This window comes from Geotrypetes seraphini, chromosome 7 (genome assembly GCF_902459505.1).
Source record: "Geotrypetes seraphini chromosome 7, aGeoSer1.1, whole genome shotgun sequence".
In the NCBI taxonomy this organism is placed as follows: domain Eukaryota; kingdom Metazoa; phylum Chordata; class Amphibia; order Gymnophiona; family Dermophiidae; genus Geotrypetes; species Geotrypetes seraphini.
This window is the reverse complement of record NC_047090.1, coordinates 10,454,424-10,467,504: the sequence shown is the minus strand read 5'-3', so window position 1 is coordinate 10,467,504 and position 13,081 is coordinate 10,454,424. Positions and strand designations below refer to the sequence as shown.

The window sequence follows — 13,081 nt, the reverse complement described above, 5'->3', positions numbered from 1 at the left end:
TCACTTTTTCCCGATCTGTCTCTTCTTATTCCCCTTCCCCCGACTGCTCTCTAATGGTCTTTACATTTTGCTGTTTGGGCCCTAATTTCGAACACCAAACATTTGAGAATTATGAACACTTTTCCAATAAAAGCATATTGTACAGGTGCCTGTGTCTGATGACCTCCGATGTTTTAGCCATATGGCATAGAGCAGTTACAACCCCAGTACATAAAGGACAGAATATTATTTTGTACATTTTTTTTTAAAGCAATCTAAGCGAAAGCGTTTACGCCAGCTCTATCGCTGGTATCGGTGGTTGTGCCTAAATTCTCTGTGGGTATTTGCACTGCTAGAATTCTGCAAAGGAAAGCAGAATGGTTTGCTATAAGCCAAATGTACCAAGCACCTTCCCGCAGACACTGATGTAGGAAGGCCATATGCTCTCTGCACTTGGGAAGCGCAGAAATGACAGCAGATAACCCACCCTTTCAGAAGACCAATCTTTAATAAAGAATAGACAGAACCATTTATCCAGACGGCCCTGGGGCTGAGTGCAGAAACATTTTTTCCTCCTTTTCCCCTAATTCCTCAGCATGGACAATGGATAACGTTTGGTTGTGTAACCTGCTGCGTTTAAAGTGGCGGCAGGCTGGGCTTAGGAAGAAAGCGCTAGAGGAGAGTGGCACCAGTGGCTGCTAGCTATGTAACTTAAGCGTTCAACGCTCAATGTAGAAATTGCAAGGAGACAACCAAAGGGTTGACCCGTAGAATCCACAGGGAGAACGAAGAATCCAAAACAAGAGATTGTGGAAAACGATGTTGCTGATGGCCAACGAAGCAAAGATATCCACAACTTGAAAAAGTGACGGACCAACACTTGGGCGTAGGTTCTAAATCCACACACTCCAAAGACGCCTGAGAAAGACGCCTAGGTCGGCTCCTCTTCATCTTCTCAAGGTGTGGATATCTTTGCTTATATGGACGTTAATAAAGTCTACACCAGCAACATCCGTTTCCATTGCAAGGAGAACATTGGTCAGATACAGTGATTTATTACTGCCATTGATGTTTCAAGTTTATTTAAAAATTTTATATACCGCCCAATCGGCCTTCTAGGCGGTGAACATTATTTTAAAAACATATATGGAATAACAATACATTCTTTAAAACAATACAAAAACAAAATAAACAAAAAAGGGAAGAACTACAATTTATCAAGTAAAAAAGAGAACATATAGGGAAAAAACAAAAGGGAGGGTGTCTAAAAGTAGAATAAAACTATGTAGCCCTAAAAGGGCATTTAGGTCTCGAAAGCATCAAGAAAAAGAAATGTTTTTAAATTTGTCTTAAAATGGTGAAGAGTTGTTTCTTCCCGTAAGTGGACCGGAATATTATTCCAAAGAGATGGAGCTACTAGACAAACCCATAAAAAGGGCAGTTCCAACACTGGGCAACTAATGTTAGGTGAATGTGTAACTGCCAACTGATGCGTGTAATTGCTTTTAGTCTATAGAAGATGTGTGCAACTAAGTCGCTTAGAGGCAGATTCTAGAAAGGGCACCGTAACAGCCTCAATAATTGGCCCATAGGCTACTATTGCAAGGCGCCCAATACCGAAGCGCAATTATCAAAAAACTTAGGCGCCTGAAATGTCTCTAAAACCCTCATTTACATTTCAGGCGCCTACGTTTTTACATAGGTGTCACTAGCAATGATTCTGTACACAGCGCCGTTTATAGTATCAGCAAGAGTGCGTGCATGTGGGTGGCGAACAGACTTGTTCTAAGTGTACGCATCTAAACTTTGGCGTGACAATGCTGCTTTGCACAGTCTGAAGCCATTACAGAAATGGCGTTTGCGTTCCCCATTGTGTCGCCTACATCTTGATGCCAAGTTCTAGAACTGCCTTGTTTATGTTATGCCAGCACAAAGTATCCATAAAAGGTCTAGAGACAAAGATCTCTTCTCTGCGTAATATTCAATGAATGTCTTAAACCCATTTCTGTCACAAAACAGGGTAACCACCCCCACAAAGAAATGCCGTACAGGAAAAGAGGGGGGATGTCCAACCAACTGGTGCTCTTTAATGATTCAATGACTCAACACGAACATGTTTTGGCCTGTTTTGGGAGTCTACAAATAGGTTTTGTTTTGATCTTTTATGATGTATTTTTATTTACAATATATTTGTGTGTCAACTATTTGTAGGCTCCTGAAGCAGGTCGAATTGGCTGAAACACAATCATGTCGAGTCATTGAATCAATGAAGAGCACCACTTGGTTGGACATCTCCACTGTTTTCTGAATTGTTAGAACCGTAATTAGATGAAAATCAGCTCCCTTTTCCTCAATAATGAGGCACAAGCCAGAATCCACGGGACAGATGGCATTCCCATATTCTGATGGAAAGACGTGCAGGTAACTCGTCCCTCAGAGACAAAGCGGAGAAAGCAGAATTTTATATGTCACAGGAGCTTAGAAACTGTGGATAAACGTATGTGCTTAGCACACTTTCACCCACAACACTTACAGGAGTTCCTGGGGCTGCAGGTGCAACATATACACATATATAAAACACATGCGTGAAAATGTCCGAGCCTCAGCACAGATAGGACAATGTGTCAGCACTTCCTGGGCTGGGTTTTTTTAGACAGATAAGCATGTAAGTTTCTTTTACAAAACGGACCTAATTAATGCACATTTCTAGCGTTCCATGTAATAAAATTACTTTCAGATGTCTTCATTAAAGAAAATGAATGTTCCAGGTAATGTCATAACATATCTAAAAAAAAAAAAATAAAAAAAAAGCTGCTAATCACTATTTTTTAAGTCCAACATGCAGCCAGGTGAAACGTCAACTAAATGAATTTGCTTAGGGAAGGGTTCGGATAGCTTTTACTTCTGTCCCCATATCAAGCTAACAGACCCCTGCACCCTGTCACGTTATACTTTCTTATGCCAATTTAACAATTATTCTGCTGTTCTAAGCACTGACTTTGCATGATCTTAACCCTTTCAGGACCATAAGGATCGTAGGCCAATTTTTGTGGTTTTGACGACATTTTTATGGTAAAAAGGGCTTGCAGATGCCAAAAAATTGATTTTTTTTTGTGAAATATCATTATTTTTATTTAAAAAAATCAAGCTTCTGGCTTATGGACAGTGTGGCAAGTGAATCTTCTTGTCAATCTGGCAACGACGCTAATGAATGAATGTCGGAACCAGTTTGTTTACATAAAGGCAGTATCATATGGAATCCGTACATATCGAATTTAGAACTGTAGACTATCCCAATCAAAATGTATAGGATTTTAAAGTTATGGGACAAATATGTCCCTTGGTCCTGAAAGGGTTAAGAAAGACTTTGCAATGATCTTAAGAAAGAGAAGTCTTCATATTTTGTCTTATCAAATGTTCCCTACAGAATGGGATTTACTACTTCTTAATAAGCAGGTTAACTGTCTTCTTTCACCTGGTACCGTAGCTTGGTTAATTTACTTTTGTCAACCTAGAAGCAAACCAGGCTGCATTTCATAACACACAGCTATGACTCAGCAGGGAAGGTAATTTCTAAAAATCAGTCTGGTGACACAATGCGCTTTGAATAATAAAACTGTGTAGTACATGTTTTCCATACTATCCTTCCTCTAAATTCCATTCTTCAATTTGAATTAGACCATCAAATTGATGGATTGCTGGATGAAAGCATGAATTCACAATTGTTAGCTCTCGCACCTGGAGCAGGATGAACTATCTTTCCTTAAAATAGCTCGTGATGTGGTGAAGAGGGTGTCATTTTTACGGCTCCGAAGGGGGGTGGGGGCGGAACCCCCCTACTTTACTTAATAGAGATTGCGCCGTGTTGTGGGGGCGTTGTAGGAGGTTTGGGGGGGGGGTTGTAACCCCCCCCACATTTTACTGAAAACTTCACTTTTTCCCTGTTTTTAGGGAAAAAGTTAAGTTTGCAGTAAAATGTGGAGGGTTACAACCCCCCCAAACCTCCCACAACGCCGGCGCGATATCTATTAAGTAAACTGGGGGGGCTCCCCAACAAAACCCCCCGTCGGAGACCCTAAAAACTGTAATTTTCTTCAGCGCGCGCCTCCGTCTTGCGCTCAGTTGTCGGCGCGCGCCTTTGTCTTTCGCCGAGTTGTCTATGAACCGGTGAAGAGTCAGTCCTGAAAAGTGGATCTGCCCCCGATTGCTTTTCTTCACAGAATCGTAGAAATAGCGTTCTCCTTGCCTAAACCATCCCAGACAGCTTTCAACAGCTGCCAAGGAACTCTGTGGGTAGTTTCTCCCCAAGTTTAACTCAAATGCACCCAGCTACTCCTCTTCCCAGACCATTGAGACCCAGTGCACGTGATCAGAGTCCACAGGAGGCCAAGTAGCTTTGCAAATGCAATCAGGTATGGGAAAGTACCTGCATTTTTTATTCATTCATTCAATTTTTCCATCAGCAATTTTCTTCGTGAAGCAATTCACAATTGTACAAAACCACAATGAGCTTTAGAATGCTGTAAACCAACTCGTATGCAATTTTGGGATAGCAGAATTACACAGTAGCGATTTCTCACAAATCAGGGAAAGTGTAACCAAGTCACAATGTCAAAAAGTAGACCAGCCTCTAGGTGTGAACAAGGAACGTAATGCATTCCAACCGAGAACTCCACTGAAGCTTTCCAAACATAAGAGTTGGCCTACAGGGACAGTCCGAAGGTCCATCAAGCCCAGTGGCCAACCCAGGTCCCAAGTACCTACCTAGATCCCAAGAAGCAAAAATGGATTTTATACTGCTTATCCTAGAAATAAGCAGTGGATTTCCCCAAGCCATCTCAATAATGCCCTATGGACTTCTCTTAGGAAATTATCCAAACCTTTTTAAATCCCGCTAAGCTAACTAATTTCACTACATTCTCTGGTTTGTTTTAAATTTATTACTTAGTAGCTTCATCGCTTGTCTCCTTAGCATTCTTGGAAAAAGGGAACAAGTGATTCACATTAGAGAATGACACGGTGAAAAAATTGGTCCCCGTCACCGCCCCGTCCCCGTCTCACCATCCTCTGCACTGCCCCGTCACCGTCATTCCCTTCACCGCCCCGTCACCGCCACTGCCACCCCATTCACCGCCCCGTCACCGCCACTGCAATCCCATTCACCGCCCCGTCACCGCTGCATACATAAAAGCCTCAAACGGGTACGATTTTATATACTTTTCTAATATCTCCCCTATGTATCTGCCATTGCCCCCCCCTGTGTCCATATACCATCCCCATGGCATGTCCCCTTTTTGTCTCTGTCCCTATGCCCCATGCACATAATTTCCCCTCTTTCTGTTACCTTCCTGTGTCCAGATTTCCCCTATCTTCCTCTTCCATACCAGTGTGTCTCTTCTTTTCAACCCCATCTAGCTTTTTTCCCTCTTTCTTCCCCCCCCCCCTGCTTCTAGCATCTGGCTCACCTGCCTGTCCTTCCCTTTCTTTCCTGCTGTGGGTTTTTCTTTCCGTTTTCATCACCTTGGCCCAGAATCCTTTTCCCTTTCACTCCCTCCTTACAGTCTGAGCCGGGAACACGGGTGATCGCACGGTCCTCGCAGCCCCCACCCGCCTGCCCAATCGATCCTAGTGTTTAGCCAGTTCTCTCCCTTCTCCTCACCTTAATTTGCAGGCTTTCTTTTTCAGCGACCTGCACGCTTTCCCAAAGAGCCGCACACGCGCGGCTGCTCAGTGTTCAATCTTCTGCTCTGCTGCAACTTCCTGTTTCCGGTTGCGTCAGAGCAGAAGATCGAAACTGAGCAGCAGCGGCTCTTTGATAGCGTGCGGGTCGCCGAAAAAGAAAATCTACAAACTAAGGTGAGGAGAAGGGAGAGAGCTGGCTAAACACTAGAATCGATTGGGCAGGCGGGTGTGAGCTGCGGGGACCGCGCGATCCTTCATGCCTCACTGCGGGGACAAGACCCATTCACCGCCCCGCGGGCGGTGAATGGCCTTGTCCCCGTCGCCGCAGCGACTGCTAGTTTTCTTCCCCGTTTTCGGCGGTGACCCGCAGCTAAAATGCGGTGGCCGCGGGTAAACCGCCACCGTGTCATTCTCTAATTCACATCTACCCTTTCCACTCCACTCAGGATTTTATCACCCCTGAGCCGTCTCTGCTCCAAGCTGAAGAGCTCTAGCCGCTTTAGCCTCTCTTCATAGAGAAGTTGTCCCATCCCTTTCATCATTTTTGTCGCCCTTCTCTGTACCTTTTCTAATTCCGCTATATCTTTTTTGAGATACGGCGACCAGAACTGCACAGTCATCCCATATAGCGATACAAGGGCATTATAACATTTCCTGATAATTCCTAACATTCTCTTTGCTTTCTTAGCAGCCGCCGCACATTGAGCTGAGGGTTTCAACGTATCCTCAACGATGACACCTAGATCCTTTTCCTAGACAGCGATTCCTAAAACAGGACCCAGCATCACATAGCTATAGTTCATGTTCCTCTTTCCCACATGCATCACTTTGCACTTGCTCACATTAAACTAAACTAAACCTTAGGTTTGTATACCGCATCATCTCCACGTTTGTAGAGCTCGGCACGGTTTACAGGAGATGGGATAGAAAGGAACTACAATGGAAGGTAGAGGTTTACAGGAGGAGGAGAGAAAGGAACTAAAATGAAGGTTAGAGGACCAAGTATGAAGAGTTTTTTGAGGGCTTGGATGCCAGAGATGGAAGAGTGTCAGATTTTAAAGAATAGCCAGGTCTTCAGATGTTTGCGGAAAAGTTGGAGAGAGCTCATTAAACATCATCTGCCATTTTGACACCCAGTCCTCCAGTCTCACAAGGTCCTCTTGCAATTTTTGACAATCCTTTTGCGATTCAACAACTTTTGTCCTTTATAATAGTCTCTATCATTTTGCCCAGCAATGAAATCAGTCTCAAACTCATAAGCTCTCCAAAAAGCATCGTGATTATCCAAGCTACCCAGGATCCTTGTTCCTGTCAGGGCTTTGTTGGTTTAACTGTTCAGAAAGATTAGTAGTTCTGCTCTTGTGAATCCTGAATTGGGCCAGAAACATGAGCAAATGGGACCTCGGAACAAGAACCAAATACACATGTGGACCTGGAACTAGCCTGCTCAGATCACCTTAAGCGATAACTCTGTAGGAACCGTATAGTGTAGGATTCGGCCTAAACAAGATATCGCTAAATATGGCGACTCATTCTACTAACAAACTAACCCCCTCTTTTACAAAACCGTAGTGTGAATTTTTAGCGCTGACCACGGCGGGAACAGCTCCAACGCTCATAGAATTCCTGAGCGTTGCAGGTGTTACCAAAAACCGCGCTACGGTTTTGTAAAGGGGGAGAGGCGGTAAGTTATATAGTGCTATAAAATTAGAATGCAATATGTGTCGATTAAAGAAAACCAATTGTACAACTGAGTCTTTTTGTGTTATTTTAGATGAAAATGTAGTTTATGTATGCCATTAAATTTGGCCTCACAGGATCCTACATCAGTCAGACGAAACCACTGCAGCAAGATCAAACATTGGTAACCTGTAGACTACACAAAGGCACTGCCTGGCCGGGTACAGGATGTGGAAGCTGCGCTCTTCATTAGAGCTATCGTATTTCTCCCGTTTTACAATGCTTAACTGGCTTTCTGTAAAATATCGAGATTAGCTTTCCAAGCTCTAAAAGGGGAGCGGACTGGTATAAGCCGGGGGAGGGACGGGGGGGGGGGGTCGGTCCTCCAACTTTGTTTAAGACGACAGAAAAGACATGAAGGGGTCTTGCAGGGCTTGCCCTTCCAGTTCAGAAAGTGGATAAAAGTTTGGCTATTTCCAACTACCTTTTCATTTAAGAACATAAGAGGTGTCAGTTAGGGCGCTGGTCTTTGACCAGAAGGCCGCTGCGTGAGCGGACTGCTGGGCATGATGGACTACTGACCTGACCCAGCAGCGACAATTCTTATGAGGGTATTTTCTGTTACTATGTCAGTGACTGCAATTAATACCAATTAACCTCTATTAGGCTGCCTATTTTCTGGTTTTGCTTATTTTTAGTCTGCCCTTAATACGAGGATGTAGCCTGATTGGCTTCCAGCACTGGGAGGACTGTGTTTTGTTTTTGGTCATTTTTCTTTATTTTTGACTTTATTTACAGTTTTATGTGCTTTCTGCATTATTATATTCAATGTTTATCTCCTGTTGCTGAAGGTTTTGAGACAAGGGTATACCCCACTGCTATCCATTTAGTCTAATATCCCATTCCCAATGATGACCAGTCCAGGTCACAAGTCCCTGTCAAAATTTCCAAACGAAGCAAGATCCCATGCTACTTACCCCCCTACAGAGAAGGATCTACTTTAATAATGGTTTATGGACTTTTCCTCCAGGAATTTGTCCAAACTTTTTTTTTTTTAAATTCAGCTACGCTAACTGCTTGTATCATATCAACGAATTCCAGTGCTTCATTATGCTTTCAGTGAAAAACTATTTCCTCTGAAGCAAGCAACATGAATTAACTTCAGTTCGGATATGTGGTTTAAGATGTTGGTATTCCATACCATGAACATTTGATACATAGGTAATCCTAGCTCCTGGTCATATAATTGATTTTCTTTGTGCCTGAAAGCAACTTCCAAATTCACATCATTGTCATCTTAAAAGAATAGAAAGGTGAGTGGGGCAGAAATTCCATTTCAACTGGTCCAATTTCAAAGAGGGTCCCCCACTTGATATCTTCTACGGATACAAAAAAGTGGCCCAAATAAAGGGCTCCAAACTCTGGACCTAGTTGAGACCATGCCCCAAAACTTTGGATATCTTCATTAGAGGTCCCTGAAAATATGTTATCAATTTCTGAGATGGTTGAGTGGGGAGATCTGGACCACTTAGAATATAAGAATGGCCTTACCGGGTCAGCCCATTAGTCCATCTAGCCCAGTGGTCAATCCAGGTCACTAGTACCTGGCAAAAATCCAATAGTAGCAACTTTCCATCAGAATCCCAAGGAATATCAAGATTCCAGAATCTCAAAGAGCAACAAGATTCCATGCTACCAATCCAGGGCAAGCAGTGGCTTCCCTCATGTCTGTCTCAATAACACACTATGGACTTTTCCTCCAGGAACCTATCCAAGCCTTTTTTTAAGCCAGCTACGTTAACCGCTCTTACCACAACCTCTGGCAATATGTTCCTCCTATTGGTTTTAAAAGTATTTTCCTGTAACTTCATCGAGTGTCCCCTAGTCTTTATCATTTTTGACAGAATAAAAATATCAATCCACTTGGATCCGTTATATACCACTCAGGATTTTGTAGACTTCAATCATATCTCCCCCTCAGCAATCTCTTTCCCAAGCTGAAGTGTCCTAACCCTTTTAGTATTTTCTCATACGAGAGGAGTTCCATTCCCTTTATCATCTTGGTCACTCTTCTTTGTACCTTTTCTAGTTCCGCTATATCTTTCTTGAAATAAGGCGACCAGAATTGAATGCAATATTCCATGCAGCAATACAGAGGCATTATAACATTCTTAGTCTTGTTAACCATCCCTTTTTAAAAATAATTCCAAGCATCTGGTTTGCTTTTTTGGCCACTGACGTTCATTGGGTGGAAGGTTTCATCATATTGTCTACAATGACACTCAGATCTTTTTCTTGGGCACTGACCCCCAAGGTGGACCCTAGCATCTGGTAATTATGATTTGGGTTATTCTTCCCAATATGCACTTGACATGGAATGACTCAGAATGCATTCACATCTCCACAAGGTAACTCAACGCTATCAGCTTAAGAGCTAAAGAACTCGTCTCTTGTTCAATATCACCAAGAGTCTTTTCCTCAGCAGATTGCTTTAACGAAGCATGAAAACAGCCAGTGGCATTTTAAAAATCACACTTTCAATTTTGTTTTAGTTATAAAGCGCCACAGGAAACATGAGAAAGTAAAAATAGTCATCAGAACACAATACAGTACTTCATTTTCATTAAAAATACATTTTCCCAGAAAAAAACCCCAAAACAAATCCAATCTAATGCTTACATGCAAACGTACAGTGAATGGAAAACTCTGCAAAGAAGCAATTGTGAAAATATCTGGTTGCAGATAATGTTGCAACACCTGACAAAGATTTCTGGAATAAATCTAAAAAGATGCAGGCCTTAAGGACACAAAAAACGAAAGGTTACAATTCTGCAAGCAACAAAAACAAAGCCAAGAAAAGAGCTCTTCAAATCCCACCTGATGGTCCAGATAAACGAGGTTCCTTTGAAGACGACGTGAGAGAATGGCGTTCTGAGAGGCAGCATGGAGGGAAGAGAGGACACAAGGTGGAGAATTCAGACAGATAAACCGGAAGTACAGCCCAGCAGCCATCATGCGTTATCTTGTGTATTGAGCACACAATGCAAGCAAATTATAAAGGCAAGACAAGAGAAGCAGGGGGGGAAAATTATGCACTGGAGAAAGCATAGAAATGATTTTTCTTTAAGTCATCAGCTTTAGGATGTAAAGCCAATGACAAGTATAGTAGACAAGCAACCTTATACAGAGCCAAAATGCAGAGGAGAATCTTCACTAAAAACCCTTTGAAAAAACCTTACTGGAAAAGAAAAGAAACGTAGTACATTTCATTCTAAAGGATCAACTTAGTCACTTCTGAGGTAATGAGGAACATTTTGTTTACATGTAAAGAGCAGAAGCACATTTGACTGTTTTGACCGCTTTGACTTGAGTGTAGTCCCTGGGTTACATTACATTAGTGATTTCTATTCCGCCATTACCTTGCGGTTCAAGGCGGATTACATAAGAATTGTCGAGAAACTAAGGTTAATACATGTTGGGTAATTTGAACATTTTAGATTTGATAGGAGTAGAAAGTGTGGTAGCTGGAGCTTGGGAAGGAACTGGTCGTGTTAAATAGGTTTTATGTATTTTTTGAAGAGTAGAGTTTTTGTTTCTTCTTTGAAGGTTTTGTAGTCTGTAGTCGAAGACAGCAGATTGGTTCCATTTTTTAAACTGTTCTTAAGTTGAATTTGTATGTAATTCGGATCTTAGTATTCTTCCCGCCTTCTTGAGGCCCCTCTTGCATCCCTTTTCATCCATCCCACTGTTCCCTCTCTGCTACCACATCCAACATTACTCCCTCTCATCTCTCTCTCTCTTCATCTTTACCTCACTCCTCTCCCACCACCATGTCCAATAATTCTCTCTTCCTCCCTATGCCTAGCAATTCTCCTTTCTTCATCTCCTCATGTGCACCATCTTTTTCCTTCTCTCTGACACCCAATTCACCCTTTCTATTCTCTCCACTACCTCAGCATCTCTTTCCCTCACTCCCTCCATTCTTCCATCCTTTGGCTCATGCTCCCCTCCCTCCCTCCATTCTGTGTCCCAAGTTCATGCCCCCTCTCTCCTTCCTTCTCTTTGTCCGAAGTTTGTGCTCCCTCTCTCCCAAGTCCCAACGTGCCCCTCTCCCTCAGAGGAAGCTCCTCCCACATCAGAGGGAAAGCTTCCAGCTCAGCCAATCGCGGTTTTGTGCAGAGAAACGACTGTGGCTGGAAGGAGGAGGGAGCCAGCCAGAAGAAGGTAAACACCCGCTGGAGGGAGACATGTACTTGGGGCACAGAATAGGAGGGAGGGAGAGGATCACATTGGAACTTGGGAGGGAGGGAGAGGGACACGCTGGGACTCGGGAGGAAGGAGAGGGGTGCGTTGGGATACCAAAGGTAGAACAGGATCTCCCCTCCCCCCAGTTCATAAGTACGAGTGTGACGTTAAGTCAGATGTTCATAAAACAAGGACTGCTTGTACTGTTTTTTTGTCCAGGCAACAAGTCATTCATTTCAAAACGTCAAGCTTTAATCATGACAGGAAAATTCAATCAGGCCACCACCAGCCCACACTCATTTCTGCTTTTTCCAACACTTTGCTGGGCGACATCACCTGCAATGGTTGTAGGAAGTTTCGCCCTTGGATTTTCCCCCACCATCATTTACTGCAGTACATATTCAATGGCATAATTATTAAGAAATATAATCATGACCATTTTTTTGGCCTTGCTCATTTGAATATGACACTCAAGTACATTTTTATGGTTACACAGCTTTTTTTCATTGTGCGTATTTCAAATCTTTTGCTATATTCCAGTAATTTTTGTCTCATTCAAAAGGCCACAATGAAATGTTATTTTTCATCAAAAATTCTAAAATCAAGTAGCAAAATTGTAAAAGTAAAAAATACATCGTAATCACCAAACAATCAAGTAAAAAGTCAAAGCAACAAGAGACGTGAATATGGCTGAGATGAATCGTCCCATTCCGAGAGAGAGAGTCTAGGACAGTTTCATCACGATGAGTCCGATTCTCCTCCCTGCCCTTCCCCCTGCAGCCATATGAAAAATAAAGTTTCATTGTGGCCTTATTATGAATGAGTAAAGGGAACAAAAATGACAATGGCATGTTCAGATGAACAAACATTCGCAAAAGCAGAGGTCATTGTTGGGTCAGTAATGATTATATTGCAATCCGGGGGCGAAAGATCCTGGGGTGAAATGTGTGTGTGTGGTGGGGGGGGAGGTAGGGGGGAAGCAAACTTCCAGATGCCACTTGCAACGAATGCATCCTGGGAACTGAAAAGTCTGGGAAACTCAGTGCAAAACGGCATCAGCAAATGGTCAAAGTTGCATTTTTGAGAAACCTGCCCTGTAAGTAAGCAAAATTTCTAAAAGAGCTTTAAAAGAATTTTTTTAAAAAAAATGCTTCGGGAGTAGACAATTTAGTACAAATGTTGGTTTTATTAATTTAATCCCGGATTCTGAGAGAATCCCTCCCCAGCAGCGACTCTGTTGATCCTTAATTATTAGTCTGGCTTAACCCTTTCAGGACCATAAGGATCGTAGGCCAATTTTTGTGGTTTTGACGACATTTTTATGGTCAAAAGGGCTTGCAGATGCCAAAAAATTGATTTTTTTTGTGAAATATCATTTTTTTAAAAAAAAAAAATCACACTTCTGGCTTATGGACAGTGTGGCAAGTGAATCTTCTCGTCAATCTGGCAACGACGCTAATGAATGAATGTCGGAACCAGTTTGTTTACATAAAGG

General features: G+C 42.6%; 1 protein-coding gene across 4 annotated transcripts in view; it reads right to left on the bottom strand.

The window, feature by feature from the left end:
- Positions 1–13,081, bottom strand: part of PLEKHA5 (pleckstrin homology domain containing A5) — a 299,351-nt gene that overhangs the window by 66,427 nt on the left and 219,843 nt on the right. For 3 of the 4 annotated variants that reach the window (XM_033951918.1, XM_033951917.1, XM_033951919.1), the window contains one exon: positions 10,219–10,272. The exons of the other annotated variant lie outside the window; for it this stretch is intronic. In XM_033951918.1, coding sequence (XP_033807809.1) covers positions 10,219–10,272 — 54 coding nt within the window. The remainder of the gene's footprint in view (positions 1–10,218; positions 10,273–13,081) is intronic. 4 annotated transcript variants of the gene reach the window in all.